Source organism: Colletotrichum tamarilloi (assembly GCF_030869305.1).
Source record: "Colletotrichum tamarilloi strain Tom-12 chromosome Unknown Scaffold_57.1, whole genome shotgun sequence".
NCBI lineage: Eukaryota > Fungi > Ascomycota > Sordariomycetes > Glomerellales > Glomerellaceae > Colletotrichum > Colletotrichum tamarilloi.
The window spans coordinates 179,858-195,828 of NW_026849439.1; the positions used below are offsets into that span (position 1 = coordinate 179,858).

Genomic DNA, 15,971 nt, shown 5'->3' on the forward strand with positions numbered 1-15,971 from the left:
ATAAGGAGTGATAGGCGCGACGTGATTGTTAGAGTCTAAAGGAACGGCTGAGATGAGGAAAGGAATGGCTGCCATAAAGGCGTAAAGAAGAGTGAGTGGAAACATCCCCGTGGCCTTGAACGACTCTTTGGAGTCTGGAATGATGGGTGACTTCGAAGCGAACCAGTTTCTAGAGCAGAACGGCAGCTCCCAAGACACAAATATTGCAATCGTGTTAACCCAAACTCAGCTCTTGACAGTCGAGAAGCGGCGTGTTGTTCATCAACAGGCAACAACAGCGTGCTCGCTTGCTGGCTCCTGATCCACCCCGGGCTGCAGGGGTTATGGTCGCATTTCGACTCGGGCCATTTGATGCAGCGTGAGATTAAGCTGATGCTATGGGTACATGAAGCGCCGAATACCGCCCATTTCAGATAGATTTATGGATTGCAGGTTGCTAAAAGCTCACCCTTGAACACCCTCAACATGTCGATCCAGGCTCTGGTGATCAGACTGTCTCGGCGGCTTCGACCGGCTTGGCAGGAATCCCTCGTCAGCCTGACTTGAGTTGGTATCAAATGACCCTCTTTTGACTGAATTGTCATCTCACCTGCTTCCGAAGCCATCCCAAATTCAAGACCAACGGCCGCAGGGAGTAAGCAGGTTGGTTGCATAGAGTTGGCGATGTGACTCTTCAAGCCTTGTTGGGCGGAGAATGTCATCTAACCCCCGGCCCCTGTCACAAAAAAGCTTACCTGGACTTGGCTACTCTTGGCCATTCTTGGCTCCCCTCGGCACAAAAATGCCGCTGACATGAACCACTTCTTGAGTCCAGATGACTGCTGTGCCGTAGGCTACTGAACGGCATCGGGCCGCTGTGCTTACTTGGAGGCAAGAAAGATTGAGACAACTCCTTTTCCTTGCAGTTTGGACTAGCAGGCAGACCTATCAAAACGCGTCGCAGCTCGCGTAAAGGAAGAAAGATGCGATTGCCGACTCAGTTGCGGGACATCCGACTCCGGCAAGGATTTCAACCCTGCAGAATGAGCTCCCGTCGCGTGCAGTTCTTCAATCTCCTCGGCTTCAATATCACACGGCCAGGGTAGACCGTTCCTTGCAGGCCCCATACTTAGATGCTGCAGCCTGCAGCCTAATGCAATTCCCCTTAGCACTTTGGTACCACTGCTGTCAGACCAATTTCCGGTCTACTAGTGCCAAATCTGATGCCGACAACATCAATGAGAGACTCGTACCAGCTGATCATCTGTCGATGTCTTTCTCTTCCAGTCAATTGTGAATGAGTCCAAGGTCCATATACCGAAGGCTTCGCACCAGAGATGAGCCGCAGCACCAATCTCGTGTCTGTCCATTCCTTACCAGCACGGAGCCCGCCTCTCTGAGCAATTTTCTTCATCATGGAGAGGCACTCATTGTGGCTTCTGTTCGTTGCACTTAGTTTTCTGCAAACATGTCACTCTTTCAACCTTTACCCAGCTATCAACGGCGATAAGCTCGCCAAGTCACTGAACGTCACATCAGACTGCATCGCAGCGCTGTAAGTACTTACGTTGAACCCGAGACCTCTCATAGATGCATCAGCTCATGAGTGAGATAGAAATCAAACTATTCCAGAATGCGATCAGACGTTACTACAGATGACGATGAACGTAGAGAACTACTGGTGGACCGATGACAACCTCACGGCTGTCTGCGACTCAGGCTGTGCTGAAGCCATTGGATCGTGGAACTACAATGTCTCTGATCCTTGCTTCGAGCAGTCTTTCACTGCATATGGAAAGCTTGTGCCCATATGGACAGTCACTGAGCGAGTTGTTGACAATCTCATCTTTGCCTGTTTGCCGTCTCGGTTAGTCTCATTGCTTGAAGCCATCTCTGGAAGATCATGCTGATTGTTTAAAGATCCGACAACTACACATACTGTCTCACAGAATCTCAGGAGTGGGTTGGAGCTGATGTGTTGCGGGTCGACTGTGATGCCAATCCCTCAGATCCAACTTGCGGCGGCAACTCCACGGACATCCCCGAGGCGAATGTTCGCCTAGCCAACCTGTACGAAGACGATATTGTGAGTTGGACTTCTGTGATGTCATCGTACGCCTCACTGACATGACATCAAGTTATGTAATGACTGTTTTATAAATCAGCTTTACACTCGCATCTCGTCCATCTTCGTGCCGGATACCGACTACTCAGAATATCTCGCAGATCAGATTTTTGATATCTCAGACGTTTGCAACAAAACTATTCCCGACTTCACTGTGGCACTGCCTTGGGATTATCAGACTGCATCGACCCTGTCTTCCGTAAACGTGGGATCTTCAACGAGTGTCGTGGCCACTGCCACCTCCACTGCCGCTGCTACGACCACATGTGTTGGTCAGACCCTTGGCTCTGCCGCTGCATCAAAGAGAAATAATGCTTTGGACTGGATCAAGAGGTCCACGCCTGGGTTGGAGCCTAGGCAGGCATCGTCGTGCGATGACTTATCGTCTCAGTATGGCGTCAGCACTGGCGCACTTCAGTGGTTCACCAACAGTGAAACCTGCGCTGTCTCAGGCTCGGTGTGTCTTCCTCAGCGGTGCACATTACAGAAAGTTGGAAGCAACGAAACGTGGTGAGTATCACGAACCAATCTTTTCCATTATATGCTACTTTCAGAGCTAATGATCATCCTCAAAGTGCGAGTATTGCGGCATCCATCGGCGGTGACACTACTATCATCCAGTTTAAGAAGTGGAATACGTACATCCTTGGACTTTGTGATAGTCTTACAGAAGGCCAGTGGGTATGCATAAGGTAAGGAGGGTTTCGATCTACTTTATAACAATTGCGAAATGGACTGACCAATATTCCCGGATAGTTCCCCTGGAGTCAACGCTACATACACGTTGCCTGCGCCACCCTTAGGCACAGAGGCCAATGCCGGAAATCAACAACGAGGAGGCGCTGGTGGCATCGTATCGGCCACGACGACCGCGACAGACATTGTCAACCCTGTGTCAGGAGGAACAGCCCCTAGCCCAACCCAAGACGGGCTTGTCACCAACGTAAGACGAACCATTGATGATATTCAACATGAAGATGCGAGACTAACTCTTAGATTTCCAGTGCAATAATTACGCAAGTGCTACTGCTGGAGACGGATGCGAGGCGTTTGCCACGCGCAACTCGATTGCGCCAACACAGCTCTATGCATGGAACCCAGTCCTCGGCACTGCTGGTTCCGAATGCTCAACCGCTCTGTGGGCTAGTGAGTATTACTGCATCGGCACGTGGAAGCCGACCCAGACTTCTGCCGTAACTGCGCCAGGTCCAACCCAGACTGGAATCACGTCTAGCTGCAACAAGTACGCAGAGGCCATCTCCGGTGACGTCTGTACCGTCTTTGCCTCTCGAAACAACATTACCACCGCTCAGCTGTACGCTTGGAATAGCGTGCTGGGAGCCAACGGAGAGAACTGCGCTGGCTCCATGTGGGCGAACGAGTACTACTGTGTTGGTGTCTCGGGATCATCATCCGCAGCGACCACGACACAGGCGACTACTGCCACGGCTGCAGTCTCGACGACTGCTACTCAGGTCACAGCTCCTGGTCCGACTCAGACCGGCATCGTCTCGAGCTGTTCCAAGTTTGCCAAGGCTCCGTCCGGAGTTGTCTGCGGCGACTTTGCGAGCAGCAACAGCATTTCGACCGATCAGTTGTATGCATGGAACACAGTTCTCGGTTCCAATGGAGAGAACTGTGCGTCTTCGATGTGGGCCAACGAGTACTACTGCGTCGGCATCACTGTGGCCGCCCCTGGCCCAACGCAAGATGGCATCAACTCTAACTGCGCTCGATACGCCGAAGCACCTTCGGGAGCCACCTGCACCACGTTCTCAAGCGCCAATGGAGTTACCTTGGCTCAATTGTATGCTTGGAATCCGGTCTTGGGCACAAATGGGGAGAATTGCGCCACTAAGATGTGGGCTCAGGAGTATTACTGTATCAGTATCACTAAGTAGAATGGCCTCCACTTCGCTGGAAGAAGATTAATACCTCAAGTTCAATAACTGCTATAAGTTTTGATAAATACGCCCAAGAGCGAAGCAAATTTGGCCTAAAGTCTGACTTACGCAGCGGCCTTAGGAGGAACATGCGGCGTCCTCTAGCGCCAGGACCAGCCATAGGTTAGAAGCAAGTGATGTTGAACATACCTGCCATTCCAACCCTTCCTCCGTTGACTTCTTCCATTCCTATTTGCCATCTGAATGAGTAAATTCAGAAAGCAGGTATAGGTTTCACGAAATCTACTCCTGTCACCACAGCCAGCAGCGACCCGTCTAGGTCGGCGGTTAAGGTCAAACCTGGATGAGTGGTGGAATGATTTATAGTCGATAATTGTTACGCAAATGGGCCTGATCAACGGCAGGTCACAAGTTCGAGTTTGATTCCCGGAATGAGCACCAAGAAATGCAGCCTCCAAATCGGCACCGGGGGGTGCACTCTTCTTTCGTCTTTTTCTTACATACCCTTTGAAGGCCATTTTTTGTCATGAAGTCTTTATGACTCGCTTATATACCTATTCCACAATCATCTCATAGCATGTTCAACAATTTAAGAGGAAAGAAACAGTACCAAAGTTGAGTCAGTAGACGCCTATTTCTTTAACTATTGTTGCTTTAGGCTTCTGTTCAATTTGAGCACACCCTTAAGGCTCTCTTGAGTCCGCAGCCGGATTGCCCGCTCACATTTGTAGAAACATATGCCTAATATGCATGATGGGCCGATGGTCGTTTCTAGACTTGGCAGCATGAGCACTGGTCTGACTTGGGAGCATAGGCGCCGTTGTTGGCGAGTTGGCTGGCCGACTCAGGCCAATAAGCAACCAAATCGATGTCAAAACTAAGCCCAAAAGTAGACCTGCATGATCGAAATTGCGAGAATAAGGATACGGCATGCATGAGAGCCTAACAGTCCAAGATGTAGCGTTGTAAACTGGATGGGATCAAGGACACACCCGCAGGTACTTTCGCCACTTTTCGGTGCCTTGAACATGTGTTGGGACGGTCGCTGCGGGAGGCCGACCACCAACAAAGACATGCAGCCTGGCATCCAACCAGCTGTGACAGATATTTTTTTTGGCACCGTATATAAATACAGCCCAACTCCCAGTCAACCCCCTCCTGCTACGGGCATCGAAAGATTCTCATCTTCCCCAAAGTCTATCACCATGGCCTACAAGAACGAAGACCTTGAAAGGGTGTATTGCACCTGTAGAGCAATCTTTAGCGGAAACGATGCTCTCTTGCGAAAGAAGAAAAAGGTCAAAGAGGCCCTGATCAAGAACACAACCACTGTTAAACCACTTTTTCTCAGTTTTGGCGAGGAAAAGACAATACTGATGTCGCAGCACCTGTTGAAATATCGGGTATTTAGGTCCGATGTCACAGCCAAAGTCATGTTTCCGAGCCTCTTCCAAAGCACCCCGCAGCAAGATGCTGATCGAGAGGCTTCGGAGGCCGATGCAGTGAGATCGGTTGCAAACGCCTTGGACGAGATGAGTCAGTCGGAAGGCGAGAATGATGACGATGAACTTGATCAACCTCCCGGAGAAGCAGTTTCTACTCCCATAGCAGAAGAGATCTCAGAAGACGCGCCTCCTGCCGAAGCACCTCCTGCCAACGAGCCTCTTGCTTTAGTCAAGGCTATAACGCCTCCCCAAGACCTCGCAGATATGTGCGATATCGACTCGGGTAAGTCATGTACAATTCTTCAGTTACACAACTTCACTGACAAGGCATAAGGGGTCACTCTGACAAGTCCACCGCCGCACCCTGGGCTCCCTTCTTTGTATCCCGCCTGCCTCCCTTACAAGACGCAACATGACATCCTCACCACCACACAGAGAGTTCTGGAGGAATGCTGCTTTGATTTTGCGACCAAGTGGATACCACACGTTCTTCAATCACAAGGCTGGGACTGTCCGTCAGCGGTCGAGTTAACGAAGTGGACCAAAGTCTTCAACAGAGCTGGCCTAAACTTGCCTGCGCACGCGACCGCACCGGCAAACACCCCCATCAAGGATGTTCTCTTCCGCACACATCAGTTGAGGCACACTGCTGTGCACAGACTGCCCACGACTGCCCGCGAAGTCAGCCAACATTTGCGGACTGCACTGAAAGTGGCCGAGGCTCTTCAAGACGTCTCCCGCGCTGCTCAGCTGGAGGACTTGATGTCCGAGGTCGATGAGAAAATAAAGGCCATGATACTGACGAAGAATGTTCTGGAGAACCGCACCCTGTTCAGCCTCGACGACATCCGCCGTCAACGCGAGGAACTTGATAGACAAGAGAAGCAGGTGATTGAAAACATGGTGAGAGAGGATCGTGATCACAAGGCGCTCATCGGTTGTCTGCTTGAAGCCGCTGTCGATGACATCTTTGAGAAAAAGGCGGTTAGGGGTCAGATACTGGAGGAAGCCGAAAATGATGCCGCAGATATCTACTACGAAGCCAGTGAGGACACTGTTGATGGAGCTCTTGAGGATTCCTACATGAGTGATGGCAATGAAACCCCAAGGGAGGATGATATAGAGAGTCCTGGCTCTTTTGAATGGGGCGAGAAACTTGGGTGCACCAAATCGGTCAAGTCTTGATGCCTAGGAGGTTTTCAATGTGGGCAAGCTAGGTACAAAATATCAACATATCATGTCTCCACCCAAAAACGTGTGCGACATTCTCTTAAGTTGACAAAGATTTGATTGTGGTATTATGAGCACTCACGCACTCTACCTCAAGGTTACGCATCGACGTTACATGCCTGCGCCACCTCGGTATGTCTCGCGGATTCAAAATGATGGAAACACTAAGACACGGTCTCCGAAGATGTCGTTCGCGTCCGTGGGTGAGTGCTTTTGAATCTCGCGCTCACCGAGACCGCCGGCCGGCCCGGAGGAAGAGTCTCGGAGTACCGACCCCGCACTAGGCTGAATCAAGAGTGATGCGGGGCTGTTAGGTACCAATCAAAAGAGTCAATCTCAAGATCCAAAGGTCAATGCCCGTGCTTCCTCAGATCGACCTTTTGGACCCCTCATTGATGTTGTGTTCCCCGTTTGCGGAATGCAAAAGATAAAGATAAAACCAAGGTCGATAGCCAGATGGAACCAAAGATACTCCAGAACTGCAATTCTAGGGTATTAAAGATACCCGGATGCCATAGCCGGTCGCACATAAGCGGATGTCACGTGTGACGGATAGCAAGCAGCGGCCCCGCCGTCGCCACCTTCCCGACCCCCCCGGCTTTTCAAATTTTCGTCCCGGGCCAGAAGGAAGAGGAAAAAAAATATGGCGAAGGGCGTGGGGCAATCACGCAAAGGGCGCTTGCCATGCCGCTTTGCTAGCCGGCTCCTTTTGCGTTACCTTAGTCGAGTGGTCCCTACATCTAGCCGCCGCTCGTTGTCACTGCCTTAACCTTTTTCTTTGACTGAACATAGTTGCCGCGTTTCTGTTTCTGATACAATTCTGTCATTGGAATCCCCGGCCGACGACATGCCAAACATGAACGAGGAACAGCCTCTGCTGGTCGAGGACCCCATCTGCGAGGAAGACATCTCGAAGCACTTGCTCGACTTTGATCCCAACGGCGACCCTGAGAATCCCAGGGAATGGCCCGCACCTTTCAAGTGGACTCTGGTCGCATTGCTGGCTCTCACCGCGTTCACCGTGTACGACAACCATCAAACCTGATGTGTATTGCATCAAACATCTCGCGACCACATTTGAGCTGACATATGGCACAGCACTTTCACCTGTATCTCAGTCGTCCCTGTAGCCGCCCGCATCATTCAAGACCTGGACCAAAATGAAGGCACAAACTCACCGGCGAGCGCTCTGCTCGTCACAATCTGGGAGCTCGGTGAAGCCGCCGGCCCTCTCCTCATCGCGCCCCTTTCCGAGATCTACGGACGCTACCCCGTCATGAACGCCGCCAACATCCTCTTCATCATCGCCACCGTCCTCGCCGCTATCAGCACGAGCACTCCGCTCCTCATCGGCGCCCGCTGCCTCACCGGTCTCGCGGTCGCTTCTAATGTGTTGAACCCGGCCATCATCGGCGACATGTTCGTTCCGGACAACCGCGGCTCGGCGATGAGCATCGTATCTCTCGCCCCGCTCATCGGCGGTGCGGTCGGCCCTATGATTAGCGGCGCCATTGCTCAGACCCTCGGCTGGAGACAAGTACTCTGGATGAGTGCTGGTTTGGCGACCGTGTGTGAGATCTTGTTCCTCACTTGCTTCCGAGAGACGTATAAGATGACCATCTTGAGACGACGTGCCGCGAAGCATGCGGATGAGCACGGAGCACCGCTTCACCCTGCCGGAGTTGATGACCACAAGAGCCTAATTAAGCTGTGGGAGTCGATCAAGCGGCCGTTCTATGTTTTGCTCAGGTCAAATGTTCTGATGGGGTTGTCGTTCTTTGGGTGCATAACTTTCGCCTACTTTTACGTCATGTCCATCAGCTTGCCTGTCATTCTCCAGGATGTGTATGGTTTCTCGCCTGCCCTCACTGGTCTCTCATTCATGTCCTTCAGTAAGTCCTACTCTGAACTTTTGCATGATGCGTTTGTGTTCTAACGGTCACAGGTATCGGTTCATTCATCAGCGTCATCGTCAGCAACTTCAGCCTGGATAGGATCTACGTGAAGCTTCGCGGCAACGACCCCGTCGGACGTCCCGAGTACCGGCTCCCGCTCGTCATCATCGGCGCATTCACACTGCCCCTCTCCATCACCGCCTACGGCTGGATTGCGGAACTTCACCTTCCTGTCGGCCTTCTTCTCCTGTCGGTCGCGATGCTCGGCTTCACTCTTCTCATGGCCTCCCTTCCTCTCTCCGCCTACGTTGTCGACGCCACAGGCCTGTACTCTGCTTCCGCCATGACTGGTGTCATCGTGACGAGATGCCTAGCTGGAACTTTCCTACCCCTTGCGAGCGGACCTATGGTGCAGTCTTTCGGTTATGGTTGGGGTTTCACTATGCTGGGAGCTTTCAGCATCTGCCTGGCGCCCATCCCGGTGGTTATCATGAGATACGGTCACGTTTGGCGCCAAAAGTCCGAATACACGAGAGATGCCTGAAGACGTCATGAGTTACGATACAACTATCATTAAAGCATATTGCCGGGAAGGAAAAGTGATTTACAACGCGTTATTGCTATATACAGTTTGGAAGGGATTTTTTACTTAACTTAGATTCGGCGTTATCGAGAGGCATACTTCAACAGCTTTGTGAATAGAATCAATTAATAGTCAATCATCATACAGAAGCATTGTCAGGCTTGTTTTTGTTCCCACTCTTGGAAGGCCTCAATGGCTTCTGCTACCGAGTCCCGCCCCATCAACTCCATCCGATAATCCTCATCCATTAACCGCCACCCCGTCGGCGACAACCCGTCCGACAGCGGTGCACCCGTCATCTCCGCATCGCGAGCCTCCTGCTCCGGCCCGTCACGAACATGATACCATTTCCGATTCGAAGTCGCGCCCTGCACGTTCACCGTCGTCCGGTCTTTCCGAAGCGTCTCATATAGCTTTAAGATCCCGGGGATCTGTGGTACCATGTTTTCAGCCCCCGAGGAGTTCTTCAAAAGACCAAAAAGCTTCCCAATCACGGCGCCGTCTTCAACAGCCATAGCTGCGCCTTGGGCTTGGTAGGGCAGACTTGGATGGCATGAATCACCCAGCAGAGCGAAGCAGCCCTTGGTCCACGTCTTCAACTCAGGATGCGTGCATAGCTTCCACTTTTGCACTCTCGGTATCAGCGAGATGAGCTTTGTCAATCTAAGCCAAGGATTAGTAGCCACACAGGATGCGTGGAATCTCACCTGGTAGCTTCTCAAGCAGCTAGAAACTTACGTATCATCCCATCCGCGATAACTTTCCCTCATCTCTTCGATATCACCCTGCACGCGCTTCTCTCCCGGCTCCATGTAATCCGGCCTGATGAGCACGAGGTTAAACTCCCGCCCTCCTCTGACGGGGTAGAACACGGTGTGTTTGTCGGGTCCCATCCACACCGTAGCCTGCTTCCGCGCACAAAGATCGTCGACCCGGGGATCATTCAGAGCTTTGAGGTAGTCAGACGGAAACGTAGCGCGATACGCCAGATCCCCTGTCTCAACAGGCGGCGAAGCCGCTCCAAGAAGCTGGTCACGACAAATAGACCAAAGTCCTATCACGAACCGTCAGCGAAACAGCAACAAGCTCACAGCCAGCACATCTTACTCACCATCAGCACCAATAATCACATCCCCGCCAATATCATCCCCGTCCTCGAGATACACCCTCTTTTCGTCAAAATCAATCCTCTCCACATCCATATCGAGACACAGATCCACGCCAATCTCCTTGCACGTCTGCCACAGAATGTAATGCAAATCAGCCCGGTGCACAACCATCCACAGATCGCCGTACCGGGCCTGCGCGTCCTTGGCCGAGAGCGTGTGCAGGTGCGCGCCGTCTGCGTACCTGCGGTACTCCATCCCATCGATGACGACCCCGCATTGGAGGAGTTTGTCGAGGTAGCCTAGTTGTCTTGCGATTCTAGTCCCGTTGGGTGGGAGCTGAAGACCTGCGCCGATCTAGATAAATGTTAATTCAGATAAACGAGTGTATCACTGAGAGCGGGAAAGGGAATCGTGAATGGCACTTCGGTGAGCTTACCGGGACCAGTCTATTCGCCCTCTCGAGAACAACCACCTCAAACCCCTCTCTTCTACAGGCTATGGCGCAAGCGAGGCCGCCGAGACCTGCGCCGATGATGAGGACTCTCATGTTGGCATTTGGCCCTGGACGAGTAAGATTGCAGTCAGTTGGACCGGCGGCGATCACCTTGGATCATTTTGTTATCATCCAGATTCACAATCTGTCCTGTCCCATCACGTCCGTAGCCCACCCCCGCTACTTAAAGGGTCTTCGGCCTGAACCTGCATCATGCAGGAAACCCCGCGCCGGATCTCTGCCGCGCCCCACTACCGAACCACTGAGTGTCATTCGCGCCGAACTCTGAGGGGCAAGTCATGCAGCGAGAACCAGTTTCTACGGAGTAAGAATCTCTTGAAAACCACCAATTTTTCGAAGGCTGGCGAAGTATCACCGGTAGACATCGCTTTCGGAGAAATCTGATTGGATAGGGGCTACGCTCGACGGCCTCGCGGGTTCTTACTTGCGGCCCGAGTCTGTTCACTCTGCCGCCCGACCTTGGATAACTGTTTCGCTGCTCCTTGAAAAAGTAAGCTAAGAAGGCAACCAAATGCCCACACGCTTTTGTCCTCCTGCGGTTCAGAACATCAATCGGAACGTCTGAGCTTGATCTGGTAATCGGAATACTCCTTTCGGGGCGGGGTTTCCCGAAGATGCCCATTACGACGAAATAAGAAAGTACGGTAAATCCCCTCCAGTAAGGGAATCAACACCTTCTGCCATCATCCCTTCGTCGGTACAAGCATCGGTGTCCTCGATTACTCATTCAACCTAGGTAAACCACCCCGGATTTCCCACTCTACTTTCTCGGTGACCTCTGGACTGGCATATCTCCGTGTCCGACATCTCCATGGGGACGTGGCAAAAACTCATCCGAACATGAATAGACTCCAAGATCTCCAACCCCGCGATATCCGCCACGTCCTGCCCCAAAGGTGATGACTTTGCTGCCTTTTCCTAATGACACCCAAAAGCACAAAATTCCCCGAAATCGCCGAACCGGTCTTTAGTTTTTTCATCTCAATATTCCATGTGCTGCTCAGCGGCCAGCCGCACGCTGCCGTGCACGGGTACAGGGATTTCACGCCGCGCCGCGAACGATGTACAGATTGCCATGAAAGTCATGAGGCCCGTGATAGACCACCCGAGTCTGCCGACGGCATCTTCGGTCGCCAGGGGGGCGGGGGGGCGGAAGAGAAAATAATCAGTTACCGACCGCCCAAGATGCATCAAAGACGAGCGACTCGCAAGGTTCCGAACTGAAGTAAAGTAGTTTGCTGGAATCGAATATAAAAGCATGGTGCCGCGGCGTCGTGGAGTTGCGATTGCTTTGTGGAGAAAGGCAGTCCTTTTTCGATGTTCCTCGAGCTTATCGGGAATGGTGTCAAGTGTGCAACGATGGAATTCCAGGCCCTCGTGAGATATGAACACCAAGGGAGTGTATTTTACGGCAATCTCGTACGAACTAGTGAGTTTGGCTACACTATTGAGCGACTGAATGGGAATCTAGATGTCGGACTAGAGAGAACAAACATCAGAGATACGGCGGTAAAAGTGAGTGTTGGAGAATTCGCGGCCAGCTAGTCTGTGGTTTTCCTTCCAAGATCGCAAAGACCAATGCTGATTCGACCAATTCCGCGATGTAGCTGCTTTGCCCGTTGGAAAGAACGCCCATCATCATGTGCCTGGGGTTAAACTATGCTCGATACGCGATAGAATCAAATGTGAGTGAAGATGCACATTTGAAGTCTTTTGCGAGGTTCTCTAAACCAATGGCCCACAGCTTCCCGTATGCGCCTTTCCCATCATCTTCACAAAGCCGCCCGACGCCCTCGCAGGCCCCCACAATCCCATCATCGTCCACCATGACGCGCAGGACAAGCTAGACTACGAGGGTGAACTCTGCGTCATCATTGGTCGGGACGTCAAGAACGCGACCCTCGACAACGCCCTGGACTATGTCCTCGGGTACGCCGCAGGAAATGACGTGACCGCCCGCAACTTCCAGATCCCCGGCGCCTCGGGCGGCCAATACTCCTACTGCAAGTCCTTCGATGGGTTCGCTCCTATCGGGCCGGCCATCTGGTCGCCGAGTGTCATTCCGGATCCGCATGCGTTGCGGTTCCGCACCAGGGTCAACGGGAAGGTCGTCCAGGAGACAGAGACTTCTGATATGATTTGGTCGGTGGCGCAGGTTATCGTGCATCTTTCGCGAGGGACGACGTTGAGGAAGGGGACTGTGATTATGATGGGCACGCCTGGGGGCGTTGGGTACTCGCGCGAAGTTTGGCTAGTTGATAGCATTGGTTCATGGGACGTAGGCGCGCCTTTTCAGATAATTCCGTATCATTCATCAACAAGTCTCGAAGCCAGGATGACGCATTCGGCGTGCCGCTGGGCCTGAAAAACTCGGAGGCGTACAAGATGGTACAAGCCTCGTAGATGACCTCATCGTCCGAGGGCAGTCGTTCGTGTTCCTCAAAGTAGTTACGAACAAAGTATTCTACTTCAAGCTTGAGGAGTTCGTATGCGCTCGGTGCGGAACCAGCCGGCGAAACACTTGCGCAGTAGGGCACCGGCGCACTTTGCTCAAACTGAATTACGCCTTGGGGAATGGTGAGTTTTGGAGTTTTAAGGACTGGAACCAGGTTTCACTTACAAGGAGGCACCGCATTATCGACTTTTGCGAGTATTTGGGGCTCAAAACCCCAATCCCCTTTCCAATTTGACATAGTGTTCCCGTCGTCTCGATAGTGATCCGCAATGTGGTCCCCACGCGTCGCCCATGAATCAAAGGTGGTTCCACAGAAGCCACATCTTGACCGAATCTTGTCCGTGGTAACCTTCCAAGTCTCTGCGGTTTTAGACATCTTACTTGTCTTGTGTACAAGTTTCAAATGCTGCCGGAGATGGTCTTTTCGGTAGTACGTACGCTCTTTGACCGGTCGTTCCGAGCAGGCTGCTTGGTGGTGGTCGTCGAGGTGCTGTTGGGTCGGGTTGGCCTCGTCGCAGAAGACGCAAATCACCCCTTTCTCAGGGTGTTGTGTGGTCGACCCGTGCGGAGAACACACCCATTCCTCAAGTGAGAGGTGAAGGGACTTTTCGTGTCTTTGCCAGTCGTACTTTGTCTTGAAGGTTTCGGCGCAGAAGGTGCATTGGTAGGTATTGATCTGTCGAAGGCTCAACCTGTTCCCCCTTCGTTCTTTTAGCATTGCTCGTCTTCTCCGACGATTCGAGTCCTTGCGGAGTGCCTCCATAGGGGTCGGAGATTTTCTAGAGCCATGGGAGTGTGCCGAAGCATTGGAATGCGACCCTCCACTTGACTGAGATGTGCCAACGCTACTAATGCTCGAGGCGTTCTCCCAAGATCCTGCCGAAGACCGAGAGCGGCCCAAGAGTCCCGGACGCTTTGATGACGCAGCGACTGCGCGAGAAATATCGGCAGCTGAAGCAGGCTCGCTATCTGGTGGAGAGTGCTCCCATCGTTGCATCGGGTTCATTTGCTCGAATGCCATGGGCGTCGGTCGTCGAACGGGCACGTCTATGGGACTAGAACCAGCCTCGGTCCGGGCCGGTGTGGAGGCCCCGCCTGGGCGAATCTTCCTGCGCCGACGAGTATTGGCGAACCAGTTTATTAGTTGCTGCTTGCTCAACCCTGTTTGCTTCAGTAATCGCTCGGCCTGATCCGGGGTCGGATACGGATGCCGCTCGTGGTTTTCGAACCATGTTTTCAGGACTCTGATGTTTGCTGATGTGAAGCGACTGCCCACTTTCGTTCCGCCCTCCGTGGCATTCGGCGTGTCTTGCGGTGGCTCACGTTCGTCGAAGAGTGGGACACCACCAGACACGCTTGAAGATGCAGATATCCGTCCGTCCTCAGATTGTGTTCCATTCACTGCATCGTCGGGGTTTCTCGAGTCTTTGGGAAACATATCGGAAAACGCTTCGTCAGAAAGGAATAGACTGAGGTCGAAATCATCGTCCATCTCATTGGACCGCGCATTTGTCAGAACATTGTCGGCCATTAACAATGACTTTTCCATCGCTTCTTCCCGTTGAATGACTTGAAATAGTCACAGCGAGCGCAGATATGAAGGTTCTCTAGTCTTGATAGTAATGCCTCAACGTGACGCAGTGAATTTGGCCGATGTTGGTCGAGAGTGGGGGTTTGAAGGAATGGGAATGCATTGATCACAGTGAGGTGGGGAGGTTGTCAAAGAAGGGCGGTGATACGGGGCGCTAATCATGCAGGCAAGATCCCAACGCCATTCCGTCGGCGCCTTACTCATCTCGGACTTTGCTGACCAAATCCTGTTGTACTTGCCCCAAACGTGATTGCCTTTGGTTCAAATGGAACAGATGATGATCTATGCAATGGGTCTAGATGGCTTGAGAAAAGGAATAAGACGACGATTAATGAGACAAAACGAGCAAAGCAGTCAGCAGATGGCTTAAATTTCGTATTTTCAACGGCAAAAGAGAACAAGTTGCATGTGCTAAAGTCTATTGTTATCTTTCTTCTTACGAATGGTAATCGACAATTTACACCACAAATCGCTCAACAACGAGAGCGATGAACAAACATTACACAAGGAATAGATAAAATATGAGCCAGGACTTACTGAGACATCGGAAACAAGACACAAACAATAATACTGAGTAAAGCGAGAGACGGCCGTGATCTAGACAGAGGCAGGCTGTCTGCTTTAGAAACCTCACTCGCATTCGCATCACATGTGGTTTCCTCATGGGTTTTCGGGCCTTATTCATGCTCATTCCCTACCCCGCCTCAGATGCACTCCATATTTCCACCACCTAGCGCGATTGAGGGTATCGCAACCCTTGCTCACGATGGACCTTGTTACTGCCGCAACCCTAACGATCCACAACTTTACAGATCTAATAGGGTTCCAGGACAACAGCTCTCACAACCAACACCTACTATCAATCGCGTCGATGGTTTAGTGGTAAAATTCTCCGTTGCCATCAAGCAGCGTCGGGGAGCCGGGGGTTCGATTCCCCCTCGGCGCAGCTTTTTGCCTTGTATCGTCACGAGTCAGTCACTGTGCCAGTCTAGGAGATGATTTTATGTCGATTTTTTGCTTCATCGACATAATCCTAGCTAGACTGGCGATGGACGTTGGTCCTAGCTGACCATGAAAGTAGACTGAGGATTACAAGCATTGACTGGACGATAGAGGCCTTCAAGAATGGATAGTATGCCAT

The 15,971-nt window shown here is 52.0% G+C and overlaps 6 protein-coding genes across 6 annotated transcripts; 4 read left to right on the forward strand and 2 right to left on the reverse strand.

Moving 5' to 3' along the window:
- Positions 1–1,394: 1,394 nt before the first annotated feature.
- CTAM01_11112 (LysM domain-containing protein) lies at positions 1,395–4,005 on the forward strand (the record flags this gene model as incomplete). The annotated part of the gene is made up of 7 exons (XM_060527124.1): positions 1,395–1,534; positions 1,595–1,846; positions 1,900–2,065; positions 2,145–2,614; positions 2,680–2,796; positions 2,861–3,047; positions 3,109–4,005. 7 exons carry the CDS (start codon positions 1,395–1,397, stop codon positions 4,003–4,005), a joined length of 2,229 nt encoding a protein of 742 aa, XP_060378294.1.
- A 1,208-nt stretch (positions 4,006–5,213) lies between these two features.
- On the forward strand, positions 5,214–6,638 carry CTAM01_11113 (uncharacterized protein; the record flags this gene model as incomplete). Its single annotated transcript, XM_060527125.1, has 2 exons — positions 5,214–5,736; positions 5,788–6,638. 2 exons carry the CDS (start codon positions 5,214–5,216, stop codon positions 6,636–6,638), a joined length of 1,374 nt encoding a protein of 457 aa, XP_060378295.1.
- A 901-nt stretch (positions 6,639–7,539) lies between these two features.
- CTAM01_11114 (major facilitator superfamily transporter) lies at positions 7,540–9,122 on the forward strand (the record flags this gene model as incomplete). The annotated part of the gene is made up of 3 exons (XM_060527126.1): positions 7,540–7,706; positions 7,782–8,575; positions 8,629–9,122. The coding sequence occupies 3 exons, from the start codon at positions 7,540–7,542 to the stop codon at positions 9,120–9,122; spliced, it is 1,455 nt and encodes a 484-aa protein (XP_060378296.1).
- A 194-nt stretch (positions 9,123–9,316) lies between these two features.
- CTAM01_11115 (uncharacterized protein) lies at positions 9,317–10,817 on the reverse strand (the record flags this gene model as incomplete). The annotated part of the gene is made up of 4 exons (XM_060527127.1): positions 9,317–9,824; positions 9,900–10,215; positions 10,273–10,624; positions 10,707–10,817. The coding sequence occupies 4 exons, from the start codon at positions 10,815–10,817 to the stop codon at positions 9,317–9,319; spliced, it is 1,287 nt and encodes a 428-aa protein (XP_060378297.1).
- Positions 10,818–12,424: 1,607 nt separating this feature from the next.
- CTAM01_11116 (fumarylacetoacetate hydrolase) lies at positions 12,425–13,187 on the forward strand (the record flags this gene model as incomplete). Its single annotated transcript, XM_060527128.1, has 3 exons — positions 12,425–12,469; positions 12,529–13,062; positions 13,119–13,187. 3 exons carry the CDS (start codon positions 12,425–12,427, stop codon positions 13,185–13,187), a joined length of 648 nt encoding a protein of 215 aa, XP_060378298.1.
- Positions 13,188–13,396: 209 nt separating this feature from the next.
- On the reverse strand, positions 13,397–14,770 carry CTAM01_11117 (uncharacterized protein; the record flags this gene model as incomplete). Its single annotated transcript, XM_060527129.1, has 1 exon — positions 13,397–14,770. The coding sequence occupies one exon, from the start codon at positions 14,768–14,770 to the stop codon at positions 13,397–13,399; it is 1,374 nt and encodes a 457-aa protein (XP_060378299.1).
- Positions 14,771–15,971: the final 1,201 nt, after the last annotated feature.